Genomic DNA, 20,982 nt, shown 5'->3' with positions numbered 1-20,982 from the left:
AGATCTAATGCTAGTGATTCAGTGTCACCTTTTTGAGCAGGACCTACATTTTTCTTCCTGTCAACCCAAAACGAAAATAATTTCAGTGTCGATTCACAATTGAGCACTAAGAAGGCCCTGACCCTGCAATCGGCCGCTTGAGTGCTTTGAGGGTTTTTTTTTTAAAGTGGGCATTCTCCTTTAACCTCTACTTTTTTCAAAAGAAACAAAGGGCCCTTACCTGGGGTTTCCTAGGGGCCTCTCTTCTCCGTCCCTGAAGTGGCCAAAAGCAAATCCTGGGGTGTGTAAACTAGGTAAAATTGTGATGCTCAAAATAACTAACAACATATTGGGGCTTGATAATGGATTTCGTGGGCTTTCTTCTTGCCTCTCCCCCATCCTTTAAAGAAAAAACTTATTTTTGAAAAGTATACACATACACATGATTCAGGTTTTTATATCATACTGTATTGGCAAGGATACCACTTTCATTGTGCTTTATTCCCTCGAATCTCACTCCTTTCTTTCTTCTTTACTTGTTTCCCCAAGTTTCTTTGTCTTTCCCCTTTACCGGCCCTGTGTGTTGAACACCAGAAAGTCAAAGGCTGCAAGGCGATTTCCTACATGTCAATCTATTATTTTTCTATGTTTAACTCTTGGATGCAGTATGTTTAGGTTGCTGGCTACTCCTGATTTTAAAAATCCTTCCTGGCAGAAGACAGCCCAAAGACCCCTTTAGGTGAGGTGGATTTTCTCATTCTACACTATCAGATCTCTGTAGACTGTGGGATGTTTTGTTTTCAAAAATACCTGGGGATGAGGCCGGGGCTGGGGGGTACGATATGTGATTTATCATGATTTTTTCATTAATATTTATTACATGGATGATTTTCTTACCCTGTGTTCTTCTGAAAGAAGAAATAACTGCCTGGCACTGTTAGAGTCAGCTATCGAATGGCTGAAGAAGTTGAATATCTTTGTCTTCTCTCAAAATCATAAAATGAGAATTAGTAAAGCACTAGATTCAAAGATTTACCCAGATTTTAAATTTTGATTTCTTATTCTGTCTGGGGGGTGTGGAGGATTGAGAGGGCTTTCTTCATTTTAGCTTTTACCAGAGAACCAAGCTTGCCTTGACCCCTTGTCCTTAGAATTGGTGCTCTGGGAATGTTGCTGTGAACCATCAGCGTTGGGGGCCATCTTCCTAACGGTGAACACAGCCTAAACAGGGAGCAGCAGATGAGAGAGTATGAAATTCTGTTTCCAGATGTTTATTTCTTTATGTAAATACGATGCCAATGTAAATCCTGTGTCAAGACATAGAGAATGGTGCTTTTTACTACAGTTAGTACGTGCATTTTGAGAACTACTCATGTTTCAGAGAATCTTTGCTGTGTATATGTAAACTTCTGTATTGTTCAACTGTTAACAAATAATAAATTATTTCATTATTAAAGAAATTTTGGTCTTCCGGATGTTTTGTATCCCAGTTTAGCCTTTCATGGTTTTTACTTACAGAACTGAGTTAATCAGGTTTCTTTTTCCTTTTAATTTCATGGAAAATTTGCTGGCCAAAAGTTTTCAGCCCTTGGATTCTGTGATGGGAGCTTTGATTGTGTGGCTCTGGTTGAAGCGCTTCCCAGCTGCTCTCCTCCCGTTTCTCCTGCTCATGCGCTCGCTCTCTTAACATCCCAGAAAACCTAGCTTTCCATAGGCTTCCCTGCGACCAGTCTGACCACGCAGGCTGCGTTCGGGGCCGCGCAGCAAACGAGACTGCCCCGTCTTTCCGGCAGCCCGTGGTCTGGTGGAAAAGAGGGAGATGCACTCACAGTTTGACGCAATATAGTCGGTGGTGGAATAAAGTCGTACGGGGACGGGCAGTGAGAAATCAGAGGTGGTGGCATTCGAGTTGGGCCCTGGAGAAAGAGTGGTTGTTGGAATGTTAAGAAGGCTTGCAGGGAAAGAGAACAGCCAGTGCAACGAGGCAGGTGATGGGGAAGGGAGAGCTCCTGGGACTGGGGCGTGGCTGGGAGCCCGTGGTGTGTGATGGGTGGTGTGGAGACACCACACGGGGAAGGACCTCCTGTGTTGCACAAGTTACTGAGAGGAGAAGAGTCACCTGATTTCAGAGATTCGTTTTTTTACATATTACCCCCTTGGTTAATTCACATTTATTCATTCATTTGACAAATAGGGATTGAGTGCCTAGTCTCTCTATCTTAGAGCTGAAGACAAACCAATGAACAAAACACACAAAACCCTGCCCTCTGGAGCTGCCTTTCTAGCGCAGCTGACTGGCGTTCAAGTCCTCAGCCAGGCAAGTTTTCTGAGTCGAGAGCACCATCCTGAAGCGCATTCCCTCAGCCGAGCGCTCGTTCAGAGGAAAGAGGTGTCTTTCTCTTTCTTGACCAGTGACTTCTTATTGTAAAAACCACCTGAAATTTTTGAAGGGTCTTTATGATGCCCTAGACGTAAACTATGATGGCCTGAGGGTCTTATGATAAAAAGGATCCTTCTGGTATTTCTGCTTGGGGAAAGTAGCCTAGCTCTTCTGCTTTCTCCAAAAAGGAGGGACACATCTGGACCCTCCTAGGACATGTGATTCTAGAACCCATCTCTGTGGTCAGGCTCCAAATTGAACCCACCAAAGACTAAATTGCCAGCAACATGGAAGAAAGCTACGTCCTGCCCCAGCCTCAGGATCCCCGTTTACTGTGGCCGAGGAGAGGAGACTCTGAACCACAGGTAACTATGAAGACAGCTCTCACATAAAGATAGCCTCCCCTGCAAGAGGACAAATCTTATTTCCAAGGTTTCCTGACTTGGTTGGTTCACAGTAGCCTGATGAAAAGTGCCCTTTGTAATGCTGTTCGGACCCATGTCTTAATCACGGTCAGCTTGCACGTGCTGAGTGCTAACTGCTCTGCTCCGTGCCCTGGGGAACTCTCACGGCCGTGGGGTTGAGGCCCTCATCGTGCCCATGTCACAGGTGAGGAAGCAGAGAGAGAGAGCCGAGGCATCTTGCCTCAAGTCCACGAAGCCGGTGAGCTCTGACTCCAGAGCCCCACACTCCCTTGCCTCCATTTTTGCAAATTGCAGCTGTGTCCGATTCTAATCTATTTTCCATGCAGAGCACCTTTTTTAAGGCTTTGAATGCAGCTACCTATTTTCCACGGAGGGGCCTTCGGTTCCAGTTAGTGGGGCAGAAACGCGGAAGGCACAAGACAATTGTGGATTGTCATTCCTAAGTCATTTCCCTCCCACCTCCCACCCACCGCCGGATCCCAGCTCCCCTCTGAGCCTGCCGTGACCCAGCCACTCCTGACCCTGACGCAGGCCCTGTGGCAGCAACCCAGACTGCTCCTGGGGGAGCGCGACCTGTAGAGGAGTTGAAGGCGTTCTTCCGCTACCACGTTATTTGGGCTGAAGACCCCGTGACATCACTCCATTGATTCAACCGGTATTTACGAAATACACCTCCTACTTAGCCTCCAAGTCCCTGTCACCGAGTGCCGCTTTGTCCACCGCTTAGATGTCACTGTGACCTAGACAAGGAGGGACACACCGAGGCTCCCTGCCCAAAGACTCTGGAATAGCAGCCCCTGTTCCCATTGCCCACTAGGCCTTCCTTCCCATCAGTTTGGGACACTCAGCTTTCAGGGGTCAAGGGGCCCATGGGAAGCACTGTTCAGGGCTTGGCACTGGCTGGGTGTCAAGTCAGCTCTGCTCCCCCTCTGTCCCATGTGGGACTCTTGGGGAGTCCACGTGGAGCCCAGATGAGGTGGATGGGGGCTGCTGATTAGGAGTGAATAGGTTGCCCAGAGGCAAAGGAAGCTGCAGGTTGGGAGAGAGAAGGGGAGCCCCTTTCAGGCAGACAGGAGGGCAGGCTCCGCCTGGCTGGAGCTTCTGGGAGCCTCCCTCCTTGTGAGTGAAGGCAGTGTCTCTGGTGAAGACAGGCTCAGGATTTAGTGGGCAGCTGAGGCAAGAGCCAGCACAGGAGCAAAGGGTATGGCCCCAAAGCCACGACAGAGCTGGTGGCCGAGGGACTCGGGGGCTGGAGAGGTTCACTGAGGCTCTGGGGGAGGAGGGGGCGCCTTTTATAGGATGCCCTTGGTCTCACCCGGGGGCAGAGATGATCGAGGACAGTCAAGGCAGGGAGCTCTGTGTCGGGGATCTGTCTACCTTCAGGGAAACCGTGACCCGGGAGAGAAGACACCTGGAGGGCCGAGGGGACAGAGAAAAGGGAGAAACACACCAGCCCAGCCAACCCTGTTGGCCACCCAGATGCCAGGCCGGGTCACACCTGGAGGCAGTCCCCAGCCCTGCACAGGGGCCAGTGGGATGAGAGACCCAACATCCATCTGCTGGAAAGTTCATTTAGTTACAAACAGAATGTCTGACCGACTCCTGCCTGGCCTTGCTGATATTCGCAGTGCACAGAAGGTAGGAGATGATGTTTTCATGAAGTGCTGGAGCTAATTCTGATCAACAAAGACGAGTGGGCTGGCCAAGTGGAAGGAGAGATCCTTAGGGGGAGCGCTGTGTCCCTTAGATACCTCAGAAGGGGGTCCTGGGTGACGGTCAAGCACACACACTCTGGTGGGATGGAGCCACAGGCCAAAGCCAACTCCAGCCTTTCCTCTCTGGGTGACCTGGGGCAAGTGTCATGGGCCCTATTTTCCCGGGTCTGTAAAGTGAGGATAATAAGAGTATTTACTTCCTGAGTCTCTTTGGGAGAATTAAGGGAGATGAAGTATGGAAAGCCCAGTGCCTGACGGCCAGGAAACATTTAATGCCTGTGAGCAATTATGGTTATTTCACTAGCAAGGAGAGAAGCTGCAGGAGTGTTGGGAACGTAACTTAGATTTTCAGGAAAGAAAATTCTGACTTCAGAAAGAAATCAGCCTGGAAGGGAAAATTACATGAGAGGGTAGGGAAGTGTTCAGATATGTCATTCTGACTGTGCTATTTAGACAACACATTGTGGGCAGGAAGTGGTTAAACTGAAAGGAGGAGCAGAGAAAGGATGACTCAGGGACTGAAGGTGACAGGGTGGAGGAGGGGCCGTTTTCCGGGTGGTCCCTCACCTTGCTGCTACTCAGAAGGGCAGATCTAGCCCTAAGCCCCTCAGCCCTGCAGGGTAGCTCTCAAAGAGAAAGCAGGCAGTGCAGGGGTGGCTCTGAGAGAGAGAGGGCCTTGCTAAAATGCCTACACCTTCAAGGAACTCATCAAAAGAGTGCAGGATCCTCAAATCCCAGCATTTGCATGTATCTTTCTAACAGCCAATTCAGACCAAAGGTAGCTAGCGCTCTAGCCAGACAATCAAGGAAGACGCCACACTTCAAGTGTGAACTCTGAGCAACTACAGAGATGGTGACATTCTCTGCAACTTTGGAGTTAAAAGCTTGGGTCAAAGTAGTTGCCGGTCAGGTGCAGACTAGCACAGGGCATGGAACAGCATGGGGCCTAGAAGAGGCATCAATGGAAACAGATGATCAGGGTAGGAGGACCTGGGTGACATTGCTCTCTCTTCACCATACTTAGATCCTTTAATGTTGGGCAAAACAAACTTTCAGAACTCAGTGCAAGAATCTCATTGCTTTCCCTGAAGAAAGGGTGTGTGTTTCCTCAGGGAAAGGGTGACTCATGAAACTGATCATCTTTCTCTTCTTGCTCTGGCTGCCAGGAAGCTCAGAGCCAAATGCACACCTCACCTTTAGAAATTATGTGAGACCCTGTGATTTGTAGATTGGTGTCCTAAATTCCCCCTAGTCTTTTCTCTGACCTTGATTTTTCTTTTTAAAATTTCCTATTTAGGGGGCTCCCCGGTGGCCTAGTGATAAGGATTCCGGGCTTTCGTTGCTGTGGCCCAGGTTCAATCCCTGGTCGGGGAACTGAGATCCTGCAAGCCACACGGCCAAAAAAAAAAAATCCTATTTCAGTGTATGTAATTTTAGAAGTCATTTCAGGTCCACTCTTGTAGAGAACAAGGAGGATGGACATATAAGAGCACTGCCTGTGTATAATGACAAACGTTCCGGTCTTTTCTTTTGCAAGCGGGGGGAAGTGAGGTTGACTAAGCAAGGGTGAGGTTATGAGGGTCAAGAGTGAGGAGAGGGAAGATGAGTGTGTTTTCCTTTAAGTAGCGGAAATAAACTTGCCAAAGTATAGAAGGGAGCTGCCTCAGGGCGGAAGGTAACCGCACCTTGTCTAGAGGAACTGGGGCTCCTCTTCCGGGGGTTTCCACAGAGGCAGCGGCAGAGTCGACATGGGTCTGAGTCACCTGTCAGAAGCAGAAGGAACACCGCCCTTTCTTCCCAACTCAAGAAAGTTCCTTGGATTGAAAGTAAATGAGAATAACGTTCTTACAGGACTAGCGTGGAATCTGCTCTAGTGCATATTTTTAAAAAGTAAATCACTTGCAAATTTCAGTATTTTGTTAACAAATTACTTGTGGCCACACCAAGGTTAAATGAGTGGACGTGGGTTGACCAGCAAGACAGCGACAGGTGGCGTGAACGGAACACTATCCTTAGCCCTGACCCATTCAACAGGATCCCGGGAACTTGGAGTCAGGTGTGGCTGGCATGTTCTCTGCATCTGGGATGACCCCAGGTAGCAAGTTGGCACCCAGACCGCCTGACAGAATCAGGATCCAAATGTTCTTGGATGAAGTGAGGGGCGCCTTGGACAGATGCATTTTAAGAGATAGTACAGACTCCTGTACTCGGCCATGAATGCACCTGTCACAGAGGGGCTGTCGCCAGGCAGGTTCGATGCCAAGTCTCCAGAGTGAAGGGGCCACCACAGAGCAAAGACCCTAGGTTACATGAAGAGGCCCGTAGGGCAAAGCAGAGCAAGGAGGGGCCCCGGGATGGGGTCTCAGGGCTCCAGACAGCACTGGGCCCAGCAAAGCTTCCTCCCTGGCTCTGCTGCCCTCACCCCACCCCAGGCTCTCCCCAAACCCCCATCCATGACCCTTTTAAAAGAGACATCAGATCTCAGCCTTCCTCGCTGGCCCAAACCCTCCTGTGGATCTCCATCCAGCTCAGCAGCACGTCTATGTCTCATCAGTGGCATCAGGTCCCCACCTGATCTGGCCCTGGCCACCCTGCCCGAGCTCAGGTCCTACCGCCCTACCCCTCACTCACTCTGCTCCACCCGCCCTGGCTTGTGGGCTGGGCCTCTGCACTCACTACTCCTGCCTGGAATGCTATCCCAGCCACCTCCCTTCACTCAGGTCTCTGCGCAAACATCACCTTATCCACGAGGCCTCCCTGACCCCCTCAGCATAAAATTGCACATCCCCCATCACTTCAATCCACTATCCCCCTCACCCTGCTTCATTTCTCTTTATCACCACGGGACAAATTGTCTTTTTGTCTGTTTGGTATTCAAATGCAGCTGTGCAAGAGCAGAGGTTGAACTCTCCATTGCGGCTCTGCCCCAGCACCAAGGCCAGTGTCTGGCATGCAGTGGGCGCTCAGTGACCCACATTGATGGATGGAAGGATAGAAGCACGGATGGATGGATGGATGGGTGAGTGAGTAAATGAATAAGAGACGAACTTCTGGCTCAGAGCTGAGGCAGACAGTAGTCTCCAATGTCATATGCCCCAAGGACAGATGGTGAGACACAGGGAGTGAGGCTTCTACTGCACATTAAGGACTTCATCACCATCAGAGTTGTGTGAAGGCAGCATAATGAGGGTCACGGAAAATGCCTGAGCTTTAGAATAATCCAGATGACTTGGTCAAAAACAAAAGCCAATCTGAAAGAAAACAATTTGGTTGAGAACAAGGTGAGAGGAAAACAATTCAGCCCGAAGGACAATTTGGTCTAAAAAAATATACTCCACCTTACTTTTCAAACATTGGAATTTTGATGTAGCACGCAAGTGGAGTGCATCCTTTTGTGCCTTTTCAAGTATTTTGCTTAAATTTCAGAATAGTTTTACTCTCTGCTTTAAATTTCTAGTTAATATTTTAGCTATTTCTTTTAATTCTGTTCATTTAAAAAAAGTTATTGTGCAGCCTAGGGCGGCCGGCCCGGAACCACCTGATGAGATCTCTTCTCTCTAGGGATGGTGGAGCTGGAGAGAGACTCCTTTAACCCTCCTGCAGGATGAACCCCCTGCCAGAAGACATGGAGAACACTCTCATGGGGGGTCAGAGCTCGCACGCTTCCCTGCGCAGACGTCCATTCCATCAACCCCACTCAACTCATGGCCAGGATTGAGTCCTATGAAGGAAAGGAAAAGAAAGGCATATCTGATGTCAGGAGGACTTTCTGTTTGTTTGTCACCTTTGACCTCTTATTTGTAACGTTACTGTGGGTCATAGAGTTAAATGTGAAGGGAGGTATTGAGAACACGTTAGAGAAAGAGGTGGTGTAGTATGACTACTACTCTTCGTATTTTGATATATTTCTTTTGGCAGTTTTTCGATCTAAAGTGTTAATACTTGCATATGCCGTGTGCAGACTGCACCGTTGGTGGGCCATAGCGTTGACGACAGCAGTGACCAGTGCCCTTTCACTAGCAAAAGTGATCCTCTCAAAGCTTTTCTGTCAAGGGGCTTTGGCTACGTGCTGCCCATCATTTCCTCCATCCTTGCCTGGATCGAGACGTGGTTCCTGGATTTCAAGGTGTTACCTCAAGAGGCAGAAGAAGAAAACAGACTCCTGAGAGTTCAGGATGCCCCGGAGAGGGCAGCACTGATACCTGGTGGTCTTTCTGATGGTCAGTTTTATTCTCCTCCTGGATCCGAAGCAGGATCTGAAAATGAAGCTGAAGAAAAGCAGGACAGTGACCACTTTTAGAACTATGAGTGAGACTTTTGTTAAATGTGAAAAACCTTCAATGAAAGTCACCAAAGGGAAAAAAAGGACCGGAACTGGGGGTCTCCCTATTGAAGGCTGAAATGGTGACATCCACTGCTGACGCTACTGAACGGCTAATAAAGAATTTATTGATTGTAATACCTCACAGACATGGTACCATCTCCACATACATTTAGTCACCTGCCTGTGGCTGGTAAGATAATGTCATGATCCATCCTGTATTCAGTGAGACTGAGTCTGATCTGTCAATGAATAGTTGCAGAAAGTCTTGCGCTGTTTTCCTGATCAAAGGACTTCTTAATATATTGGAATAACACATTTTTAGTATGCAAAATATCTTTTTATTTTGACTTGCAGAATGGAATTTTTTTGTTTCATGTCTCGGATTCCTTTTGTCTTTCTTTTTTAACTCCCTACATTTCCCTTGTGTTTTTATAACTCATGCACATGCACTATTTGTACAATTTTAAAAGGTAATAAAATCCAACATATCAAAATGGAAGAAAAATTTATTGTGAAATGTCACTCATACAGATAAAAGTACATAAAACCTAAATGTGCTGCATAGTAAATTATTATAAACACCACCCAGTCAAGAATCAGGACGCTGCTAGCTCCCAGGCGCCCCTAAATGCCCTTCCTGACACAGAACTCTCATAACCCAAAGGGACAGGGCAACCCCACTTCTGCCCTAATCACATTCTTTCTTGTCTTTATAATTTTGCCTCCTGAGGAGACATCTGTACCCACTGTAGTTTAGTTTTACTTGTTGGTTTTAGAATATTTTATAAATGGAATCACACCGTACATGTCTGTGTCTGGCTTCTTTCACTCAACAGTATGGCTGTGAGGTTTGTGTGTGTCGTGTGGTCGCAGTACGTTCCTTTTCATTACTGTATTGTGCAGTTTGTAAGAGCAAAATGTTGGAAATAATCTGAGTCTCCAAAAATAGGGAATTGGCCAAATACAGTATGGGAATTTACAAAACAGAAATTACCGCATAATCCTATTTTTGCTAAAAAGGAAAAATGAGGATTTCCTTTTTGAAAAGGAAAAGAGAGTGAAAGAGAAAGAATGAAGGAAAATACATCCATATGAATGTCTATAGAGAAAGGTCTGGAAAAATATGCCACATTTGACCTAGGGAGGGTGAGTGGGTGCAGGGTTCTTCATGACGTTTCTTTATATTTTTTTGGATTGACCTAATTTTCTGGTTTTCCTATAATGAGCACTACTGCTTTTGTAAAGGAAAGAAAAAAAACACTAAAAGGAATTTAAACAATGAAAAAATCATCAAGCAATAATAAGCAACAATCAAAAAATGGTTATGGAATTTTGGTAAGGTTTTAGGGGTTTTTTTCCCCTCCTAATTTATTTTCAGCCAATATTTCTCCTCTACTTGTTTGATGATTTTTGTGAATTTTTTTTCATAAAAAAATGTGATAAAAACAATGAATGTTTCCAACCACAGTTAACATGTTCATGAGTTTTGCAAATACCTTATATACTTGTTTAGTTAATGAAGACCTCTTTGTTGGTCATTTCAGCTATTCAAATTCATTTTCACCCACTTTGCCTTGCTCTATTTATAATAAATGCAAACAACCTAAACTCATTTTAGCCAAATCTTTGTTTGTCCAAACCGCTCCGGTGGACTGAATTGAACACTCTAAAGTCAGGCAGGCTTCAACACCAACCTCAGTTCAATCACTTACCATTAGAGCAACGCTGGGCAGACTAATTTTTCCCAATTTCAACTTCCCCATCGGTTAAATGGGGATAAAACCTACACTGCAGGGGTTTCGTGAAATTTAGAAAGAAATGGCCACATCAGCACCGATGAGTCACGTCAGGCCCAGTCCCTCAGTCTCGGCACTGCTGACATTTGGGGCTGGGGAATTCTGTGCTGGGAGTGGGGTGGGAGGTGTCACGTGCACTGTAGGATGCTTTCCAGCGTCCCTGGAGGATGCCATTAGCAACCTCCCCACCCCCCAAAGTTGTAACAGCCGAACTGGTCTTCAGACATTGCCAAATGTGCCCTGGTGGCAAAACTGCCCCCAGCTGAGAACTGCTGCTTGTCCCACTCTCACACCCCATAACTGAGGTCCCCAAGTCCTGCTGGTTCCTCCTCCTTGTTACCTTGGGAGTCGGCCCCCTTCCCTACTGAGCCTGCTTAGCCTGGTCAGACAGCACCCGAGCAGCACGAAATCCCCACCACACAACCTCCCTTGACCCTGTCTTATTCCCTGCGCCCTATCTGTGGGCTGTGGAACAGGAAAATACCAATGTGTGCTTTTGCTCCTGATTCTTCCGTCTCAGTCAAGTAGCCGGGGCTTTTAGGGCTCTCTTACGTCCCTGGGCCAAAAGCCAGTGTTGCCTGTAAGACGGAAGATACTTTCCCCTCCCGTCTTCTGTACCTGCCCAAACCCACGAGGATGACATGTTCGTTGGAGGGCCCAGGACGGGAGGTGTGGGGTGGCCTCAGGGTGAGTGAGAGGAGATGAAGAGGACAGATCTCACCGGACAGGGGCCAGACAGTAGCCAGTCCCGGAGAGGAGAGACACCACACACCACTCAGCAGCCTCATCCTGAGAAGTGATAAGACTTCACAGGGAGCGGTTGCCTGGTGTCCTTAGGAAGGCAGGACCCCAGGCCCCTTGTACGACCGTACACTGCGTGACCAGCAGTACAGTCACGTGGCCTAGAGGGATCCTGTGGACGGAGACATGGGCATCTATGACTCGCAGCCTCCCCTCCCCTCCATGCTTCAGTGCCACCTAAGATCCTGGGACCTTTCCCCAATCCAGAGCAGGAAATGCTCCCAAAATGACTGAGAGTGACTGTCTTAGGAGCCTGGCTGAATGGGGGCTCAGAGTTAGACATAATTAGCTTTAATTTTGGAAAAAAAAACACTTTTTTTAATGACATTTCTCACACATCTCTGAGTTTGTGGAGAGGCTCAGGTGTGTTACAAATACGGATGTCATCGTGTCACCTCCCTGCCTTCCCATTACCTAAGGTTGAAGAGCCCTTGATTGCACACAGCAGAGGAGGCAGGTGCTTATTCTCCACACTTGCTCCCAGGACAGACAGCACTAATCGATCACGGCACCTCCCTGGCCGTGTCTGAACACAGTCCCAGGATACTGTGCAGCACCTCCCATCAGGCAGCTGCATGGGTCTCAGTTGGTACTTGAGATGAAGTCACGTGTTTTCTCTACTTAAGGACCCACAGCCACCCCTCCCCCCCCACAATCCGCCACAAACACGTTTTACTGCTTTTTAAGTCAGGATATACCGTTGGTGCATACATTAATGCTAACAGGGTTGATTTTTTTCTTTCTCCAAAAAGTATTACATTTATAATACACTTTTGAACTGATTGCCTCTTAGAGGTGAAGAAATCCGGCGTTGGCTATCCCTGGCCTTCTGGAGTTTCCTCCAAGGCCGTGCAGGCCCCTCCCACCTGGCCCTCCGTCTCCCCTGCCCCAGTCACCCCGTTAGCCGGCACCAGCCCGGCTTGCCTCCCTCCCGCCCCTCACATTTCTCCCTCTGCCCTGCATCCTCTTGGGAAGCAACCATTTGTCTTTTGAGACTCAGCTTAAAGACCTCCTCTGTGGAACACTTCCTGGCCCTCAGCCCCACCACGTGACCCTCCCTCTGCCCCTGCACAGATGGGAGTGAGGAGGGGACACGACAGACACCGGGCCACTGTAAGATCCGGGGTTCCTTTGCCTGGCGGCCTCCCTCTTCAGACTGTAAACCCCTAGAGGGCAGGGCTCACTTCACACACTTCCCAGGACTGGAAGACACTCTAACGGGAGCTCAGAGAGAAGGGGCAGGGCAAAGCCAGCCCCAGGCGAGTCCCACAGGTGACAGGTGGAGAATTCACCCCCATCCAGGCTTGGGGGAGGCTGGCCCACAGAATCTGAGCAGTCAGAACTTGAGAACCGATTTATGAGCCCACAGTGAGAAACAACAGCTGGGTGGAGTGGGTGGCTAGAGTGGCCGGACCAGGGTTCACCCTCTTTGTGGCCCAGCCAAGGAAGCCACATTCATTACGCAGGGTTGCTTGGCAACAGTGGGCCCTGGCCAGGACAGTGCCGGACGGGACTGGAACTTGTGGCGGCATCAGCTCTGACAGCTGCCTCAGTGTCTCCTCGGGGGCTGAGGACCAGGTGGGCAGGCCAGGTCACCTGTCTGGGACGTTGAGGCTGGCCACTCCCTCAGCATGCCACAAGAGACGGACTTGTGGCCTTTGGTCTCTGACTCCAGCTGCCCTCCTGATGGACACACTGTGTCCTCAAGGTAAAGTAATAGCCATAGACTGGCACCTAAGCATACCTGGGAGGCTTAGCTCTCCTTATGATAACTGCAGTCTGATTTCATAGTTTATGAAAGTTTATTTGCTGCCAAGGCCCACCCACACCTGGCACTGGGTAGGTGATTAATAACTGGTTGCTTCTGGGTTGGTTTTTCATAGGCTATGAGTTAGCAATGCTGAAACGACTTTCTGGGTATTGAGGGTAGAGCAAATAAGTAACCTGGAGTCAGGTTTCTCATTGGAGAAAGAAGTTGCAAATACGGAAAGGGGGAAGATTAGAATAAACCCTGTGATGCTGCGTTGGAATTGGAGATTCAGTATGAATTCGTATTTTAAATATATAGAAATACAAATATATAGAGAGAGTATGTATACAGATAGATACAGAAACATACATAGATGTACTATATTTTTTTCTGAGCACTGAGAGGATCTAGGAGTAATGACACCCTAGTAGTAATAAGCACACCCAACCCCCAGATCCTGGTTTCTAAATACCAGACTCCACCAAAAGGAACCAGGGCTCCTTGGAGAAATGGCCAATTTCAGGGGTGGTACAGGGAAGGTACAAGATGAACCTAGAACATCTTGTGACAGAAAATAAAGAAGGGTTCAGATGATGGTGGGGACATGTCCCAAGAAGACAGAAACCAGTTTGAAGGGTTTCCCAAGGCCAAATTTAAAACAATTTGAGCATCAAGATACATAATGATAGTAACAGAGTATAACTCACTGAATAAAACAAGAGTCTGTGAGTCTACAATTATATAAATAAATAATAAACAAACAGGAAGGGAAAACTCTTCTTTAGAGTTGAGTGCCAGCTAACAAATGTAGAAGGGTAGAATTACAAAATCACCATGGGCAGGCAAGGATCATCAACAGATCTAGTGGGTGACTGATGAGAAAGGCTACTTATATAGTCTCAGAGCATCAACCCAGAAGACACTCATTTATTACACAGGGAAGGGGACTTCCCCGGTGGCGCACTAGTTAAGAATCTGCCTGCCAATGCAAGGGACACGGGTTCGAGCCCTGGTCCAGGAAGGTCTCACATGCCGCGGAGCAAGTAAGCCCGTGCGCCACAACTACTGAGCCTGCGCTCGAGAGCCCGCAAGCCACAACTACTGAGCCCACATGCCACAAATAACTGAAGCCCGTGTGCCACAACTACTGAAGCCTGTGCACCACAACTACTGACGCCCACACGCCTAGATCCCAAGCTCCGCAACAAGAGAAGACATTGCAGTGAGAAGCCCATGTACCGCAACGAAGAGCAGCCCCCGCTCGCCGCAACTAGAAAAAGCCAGTGCTTGGCAACGAAGACCCAACACAGCCAAAAATAAATAAATAAATTAATTAATTAAAAAATTATACCGGGAAAATACATGCAGTTTACAGGGGGGAAACCTGGCAGACACCACTTTGACCAACTAATTAAAGTTAACACCACCAGTAATGGAACAAACAGGTATCCCATGCCTCCTGATATGATCCACTGAGAAGGACACAATATCACTTTTGGGTATTCCTGCCCAAAACACATAACCTGAATCTAATCCTGAGAAAATATCAGAGTCACCCAAATGTAGATTCTCATTCTACAAAATAACTGACCAGGCCTCTTCATAAATGTCAAGGTTATGAAAGACACAGACAGACTGAGGACTTGTTCAGATTAGAGGTTGCTAAAGAGACATGACCACTAAATGCTACGTGGCTGAATGGGATCCTGGATCAGAAAACAATTGTTTTCTTTCACTATAAAAGTCATTATTGGTATAATCGGGAAGACGTAATAAGGTCTGTAGATTAGATAATAGTAATATTATGTCAGTGTTAATTTCCTGATTTTGATCCTTGTGTTGTGGTTATATAAGAGAATTCCTTGTTTATTAGGCAATAAACACTAAAGTATTTAGAGGTACATGTATATCATATTTGCAATTTTCAAACGGTTCATATACATCTAGATACGGAGAATGTGAGAGAGAATGATAAAGTTAATTGGTAAAATGTTAATATTTGGAGAAAGTAGGTGAACCATATATGGAAATTCTTTGTACTACTCTTGCAGTTTTTCAGTAAGTCTGGAGTTACAGCAAAACAAAAGCTTAAAAATAAAATAAATGTCTGCTGGATAAAAGCATGAAGAATTATCTAGCACAGTTGGCGGAATTAGTAGTCATTTAGTGTAAGGTGGTCATTATTAAAGAGTATGTCTGGTGGGGACCATGAGTTGCCCCTTAACTAGGGGTATCAGAATGTTCTAGGCCAGGGATTTTCAAACGTTTGTGTAAGAATCACCTGGAGATTTTGTTCAGTACAGGTCCTGCTGCATGTCTGGGTGGGGATGAGATCCTGCATTTCTAACAAGCTCCCAGGTCATGCTGTCACTGCCTCTCTGCTGGTCCAGGGATCACACTTTGGGTCACAAGGGGGTGGATACAGCTGGGATTAAGACCAGGTGTTCTCGAGCCTGGCTGCACTTCAGGACCACCAGAAGAGGCATCTTTAATTGATCTTCCCAGGTGATTCTAATGGGCAGCAGGATTAGACCTTCACGTCATTGCCAGCATCTGTCTCCTCCTATCTGTCATCTCAAGTTCAGACCCTCAGTCTGAATACTGCCATGGCTTCCAAGCTGCCTTCTTTGCTGCTGCCTTACTCTATCCTATACCCAGAAGCCAGGTGAATCTTCCTGCTCCTTCACTGTTCAAACACTTGTGTGCGAGTCAGGTGCGAACTCCCCACCCAGGGGTCCAGCCCTCTGTGACTTGTGGCCAAAGCCCACTTTCCCTGGCTGCTCGCCAGCCTCCCCCTCCCCCTTGACACTCTGCTCCCAGGAGAGCAGCGTCCCCATCCTGCACCTCGGGTTCCCTGCACACAGTTGCGTTGGGAACCGCCCCCCGACACACACACGCAGCACCTGTCTTGTCTCACTCCGGTCTCCAGGTAAGAACCGCCACTTAGTACCTTCTTCCCCGGGGGCCTGTGCCATGGTGTGTCAGTCTGGCTGGGCTCACCCCAGGCGCTCACTTAACTCCAGGAGAGAGAGCTGGCTGAGAGCCTGGTGGTCAGACACTCTCTTCGCTCAGAGCAGGGCAGGGAGGGTCTCTGTGGCTGGGACACAGGTCACCCTGTTCCTGTTCACCCAGGACAGGGCTCGGCACCCTGTCTGCGTGGGGAATTGCAGGGAGGGGACAACTTGGGTGTTGCCCTGAAATTCTGGCCTGGCACCCCGTTCCCCTGTCCACCTCCCATCCACTCTTTCCCCTCCCTCCTTCAGCCCAGCAGGAGGCTAGGATCTGAAGGACCTAGCCAGGTCACAGGGAGGTGCCACCTACGTTGTCCCCTGGGGGGAGGGTTTGGCCTAGGAGAGAAGCTGCATTTGTTAGGGGTTGAAAACCAAATTTGAGAAGGGGGATGGGGGACCTGGATGCCACGAGACCACCCCCTTCTCCACTTCTCCTTCTCCCCTGCAAGCCGAGGCCTCTGGCTGGGCCTCCCCTTCTCCAGTCCTCGCGTTCCTGGGGAAAGACTTCCTCCTGATCCAGGAATGCCTGTGGCCCCATGTGCCCTGGGGCTGATGGAGCTAATTCCCGTTAAGATGTTGGGCTGCCCAGGGAAGGGGCTTCAGTAATCAAAGGGATTAGGGGCTGAGCGTTGCCTCCGTTCCCAGGAGAATCATAGCTGGAATCCGAGGGACAAGCAGCCACTCTCGGCTCAGATAGGTTCAAGGTCAAGTCCCCAGAGGCTTCTTAGAAGAAGGCTCGTCCCCACCTCTGGTTCCCACTCAGGCTGTTTCTCTCTCCCTCAGGGATGCCCAGGTGGAAACTCCCAGGAGAAGCTCATTCCACCCTCATGAAGGGAAGGTGCCCTTCCTGCCTCCCATCAAAAGGTCTTGAAGCTTTGCACCCTTCATCTCCCTTCGGACCAGGGAGTCTTCAGATTCCCAGCCTTGCTGAGTTCTAGAGAGAGGGGCAGGAACTTGGAAGCAAATATGAGGTAGGCCCTTAAGAGGGATGACCCCATTTTCTGGATCTGGAATGTCCTCCCGCTGCCCCGCCCCCTCTACCCTCCAGATGCCCTTGGGCGCCCCATGCAGATTAACACCTGGCCCCCAGCCTTGCTTTCTGCCTCCAAGTCCCGGATCCCAGGTGGCTGTAAGAACCTATTTCGCAGGCAGATACTTTCTCAGTTGTTTACAATAACCATAATTTTCCAACCCCCAATCAAGACCACAACTATAGGGTCACTCTTGGCTATAAGAGGCGATTTGGATACTAAAATATTGTAGTTTGTAATGATTAGAGGAATCATGATTAGAGTAGAAGTGACAAGAATTATGGAGGGAATAAGTCAAGATATTTGAAATTGAGGCTGTCTTGGAAAATCCAAGATATATCGTCACTGTATATGTATTCTCTTCTATCTCCAAGCGAGACCCTCTGTAAATACTTGAACCTTCCTTCTCTTCTCCATTCACTCCCTGTTTTCCCCACCCTCTCACATCCATTCCATTCATCCCCAATCAGCACATTACATGGTTTTCCCATGAGTCAACCTTTATTGGTTTTTGAAGTAATGAATTATTGGCACAAGGCTCAATGGGTTTTGAAGCAAATAGCAGAAGGAAACACACATTGTGCAGGTGGGAAGACCCAACAGTGAAGAATCCCAGGGCAGCTGTGACCCACACCATGAGGGCTGGGTCTTGCTTGTAAGGACCCTGCAGCCAGGACCCAGCCCAGCCGAGACAGGCTACCTGGGCCCAAAGGTGATTGAGCCACATCTCAGGGAACCTGAAGGCGTCCCCCAGTCCTCTCCCAAAGATAATCATTTCTAGCCTTCTTGGAACCTTCTTCTAGCCTCTGGGTCTTTGCCACCAACAGCAGCTTGACAACCACAAGGACCCACCCCCCCCCCCAAGAAAGCCAGCCTGCTCTCCCTCACCTGTTCCTTTTCCAATGGAAGACTCCCGCATCAGGGGCAGATTAAGGCCCCTGCAGAGGGAGGAGGAGCAGGAGGGCGAGGGTTGGTTTAAGAGGGCTGGCCAAGCCGAGTGACCCCCTGAGGATACGTGCCCTTCCCCTCCACCGTGGTGGGTCCTCCCGCCAATATCTGGGGGGTGAGGCAAAGGGGGCTTCTCAATAGGAGAGCTGCTGCCGCCCCTCCTCTGAGTAGGGCTCCTCCTCTATGAGCTCCAGGTCGAACTCGTCTTCCAGGGACCCTCCTACAGGCAGAAGGCGGAACTTCTTCCCTTTCAGTGTGCACGTGTGATGCTCGAAGTCCAGGACGGCGTTGTGGTCCTGGAGCATGTCAGTCCCAATGATGGCGTCTTCCGCACTTGCGTTGGCCACTAGGAAAGCTGCCTTCAGCTTCAGCTTGCCCAGGGACACCACTGTATCCCAGACACCCAGGATCTTCAATTCAGCCCCGTTGGCCACTTTCACCACATTCTCAAAGGGTCGCAGGGTATCCAGGTCGCCATCGGTGACCTCCTCCCACAAGCTCGGGTGGACCACGGAGACCTGGGCCCCAGAGTCCACCAGGAAACTCACGGGCACTTCGCCAATTTTCCCCTTGAGGTAGTAGCCCTTACCCATGCTGTTGGCAAAGAGGATCTCCTTGGGCTGGTAGCTGTGGGCCGCCCCGGGTCCCCCAAAGGTCTTCAGGAGGGTCTCTTTCACAGCCCCATGTTCCCCCTGGTCCTCAGGACTGAGTCCACTGTAGACCTCCAGGGCGTCTCCCCTGAGGGACTCTTTCAGGAACCTCAGCTTGGTGGCGTGGTCCCAATGGTTGAGGTCACTGATGACCTCAAAGCGGTATAGCCAGAGGTGCGGGGCCACATTGGCTCCATCAAAAGGCTCCAGGACAAAGGCATGCTCCCGGCGGCCCTCCCGGCTCCTGGCTCCACTCCCGGCCATCCCTCTGCTTTCCTCTGGAACTGCAGCAGCAACCCACACCAGGTAGAGAAAGCCACAGAGCAGCGTTGGTGCAATCACGCTGGAGAACAAGGCCTCTCTAAGCAAAGTGTTGCTCGGTATTCGCCATGGGCAGGCAGAAGGGACCAGGTGAGGGTTGTCTGACCGACCGCTGGGCGCAGAGACGGACAGCTGCTGTAGCGTGCTCACTCTGCAGAGCCTTTTTGATGCCTAGTCTGGGCCCCCAGGGCTCCCCATTTGCCTTTGTTCTGGAAGCTCCGCCCAGCTCCTCCTACCCTCCTGCCAGCATCCTGTCCATCGAGCAGGATCAGTACCTCACCCTCCTGCATTCATCATCGGGACGGGCACCTGCCACCCACATTGCAAGAAAGGCCAGCCTGGGTCAGAGGGGGCCTACTCAGGTACCCTCCCCAGCCTATGTCCCAGAATAACAGATGAGGACAAGGAGGAGGTTACGATATCCAGGTGTTTATCATCAGCTGGAGAAGCAAGGGGGAGGCAGGGACCAGAGGCCCATCAGCTTCTAGACTGGAGAAGCCCCTTTGCATCAACCTCGAGTGACCCCTTTGAGTGGTTAAGGGAAAGGAGCTTACATTTATGCGCTTCTGCTCCGTGTGGCGAGGGCTAGGTGTTTCTCATGCGTTCTGAACCAAGTAGAGAATCCCGTAAGATTCTCTGGAGAGGGAGATGGAAGAGAGTCTCAGAATCAAGAATGTCCAGAAATAAACAGATTTACAAATGAGGGGACACACACATTTTCCATGAACGCCATTGTTAGAGTAATTTTCCCTCGTTGATCACACCTAATTCAGAGTCAGCATGTTTGTGGGCTAAGCCTTGGCCCGTGCACCCACATTAGGGCCCTGAAGTGGGCTGGTGCGGATCTTGCATTTATGGGAGTGGGTGCCAGAATCCGGAATCGGGCTCCTGCTCTAGCTCTGGGTGGGCCCCACCATCGGCTCCTCCTCTCTCACCTTCCAGCAGCCTTCCAAGAGCCCCTTCCCCAGGTGCTGTAGTCCATCCCCTTATCCAGTCATTCGTGGAAAGAGCAGCCAGGGAATTCCACTCCTTTGTGTTCCAAGAGGGGGAAATGTCCGCCATGTTGGCAAAGCCAGTGGTGAGAGTCTGGAAGGCTTTGGATGGAGGAGGCTGGCTGTGGGACCTCTTGCTGGGGGAGGGGGTGGGAGGGTGGAGGGCCACCCCAGGCCACCCCATGGATGCCCAGAAGGCAGATCTGGGAGTCCTAGGGCTGGAGACTGACTCGGGCCTGTGCAGGGTGACCGGAGCTGTTGGGGGGCCCACATTTATGACCCCGTTCAAATGTCGCCCCTCCATGGAGCTCTCTACTCTGGCCCTCGCTGGTGTGCCCGCTCCCAGTTGAGCGAGCGTGGCTGTGCTGGTTCGTTCACAAGTCCGTCTCCTGCGCGTGCACGTCTGTCTCCAGGCCTCGTAGAAACTTACTCTGGGGCCAGCAGGTGCTCTCTGCTGGGCTCCAGGCCTGGCTGAGTGCCGTCACCAAACAGGAGAGATGAACACAGGAGAGGAGCGAGAACCAGCGGCACACCTGTGGCTCTGGGCTGTTTTTCCTTGCCCAGAGCCTGTTTCTCACCAGCCGCCTGTACCACCGATCACCCAGTGCCTGGCTGAATTCCAGAGGCCCCGGGCTCCAGTCCTGCCTATGGACGGTCCCAGCATCCCTGACCATGCCGAAAAACACTTCGTCCCTGCGGCTGTGTCAGTCTCTTCCACCTGACACAGTGAGCCAGCACAAAGGCAGCTGGGTCAACACCTCTCGTCACAGCTGCCTGGCTGAGGTGGGGCCATCATGCCATTCCAGGAGCCCAGAGGAGGGGGAAGTGGAGTCAGTGGGAAGGTGTCAAGGGCAGGTGG

The 20,982-nt window shown here is 49.8% G+C and overlaps 1 protein-coding gene and 1 pseudogene across 2 annotated transcripts; one reads left to right on the top strand and one right to left on the bottom strand.

Annotated features, from left to right (window-relative positions):
* The first annotated feature begins 1,535 nt into the window (after positions 1-1,535).
* LOC309611652 (STARD3 N-terminal-like protein pseudogene) lies at positions 1,536-11,341 on the top strand (annotated as a pseudogene). Its single transcript, XR_014249765.1, has 2 exons — positions 1,536-7,518; positions 8,061-11,341. The product of XR_014249765.1 is annotated as an STARD3 N-terminal-like protein pseudogene (transcript).
* Positions 11,342-12,001: 660 nt separating this feature from the next.
* Positions 12,002-20,355, bottom strand: ASPRV1 (aspartic peptidase retroviral like 1). The gene has a single exon (XM_082357411.1). The coding sequence runs from the start codon at positions 19,072-19,074 to the stop codon at positions 18,295-18,297; it is 780 nt and encodes a 259-aa protein (XP_082213537.1). The 5' UTR covers positions 19,075-20,355; the 3' UTR covers positions 12,002-18,294.
* Between the last annotated feature and the right edge of the window lie 627 nt (positions 20,356-20,982).

The sequence above is a fragment of the Balaenoptera borealis genome, assembly GCF_965194805.1.
Source record: "Balaenoptera borealis genome assembly, chromosome: 15".
Lineage (NCBI taxonomy): Eukaryota > Metazoa > Chordata > Mammalia > Artiodactyla > Balaenopteridae > Balaenoptera > Balaenoptera borealis.
Note: the sequence above shows the minus strand (reverse complement) of the source record. Positions and strands in the feature narration are given on the sequence as shown.

What these genes read in the sequence shown, in the direction of transcription:
- ASPRV1 (XM_082357411.1), bottom strand. Translation starts at nt 19,074, where the DNA reads ATGGCCGGGAGTGGAGCCAGGAGCCGGGAGGGCCGCCGGGAGCATGCC.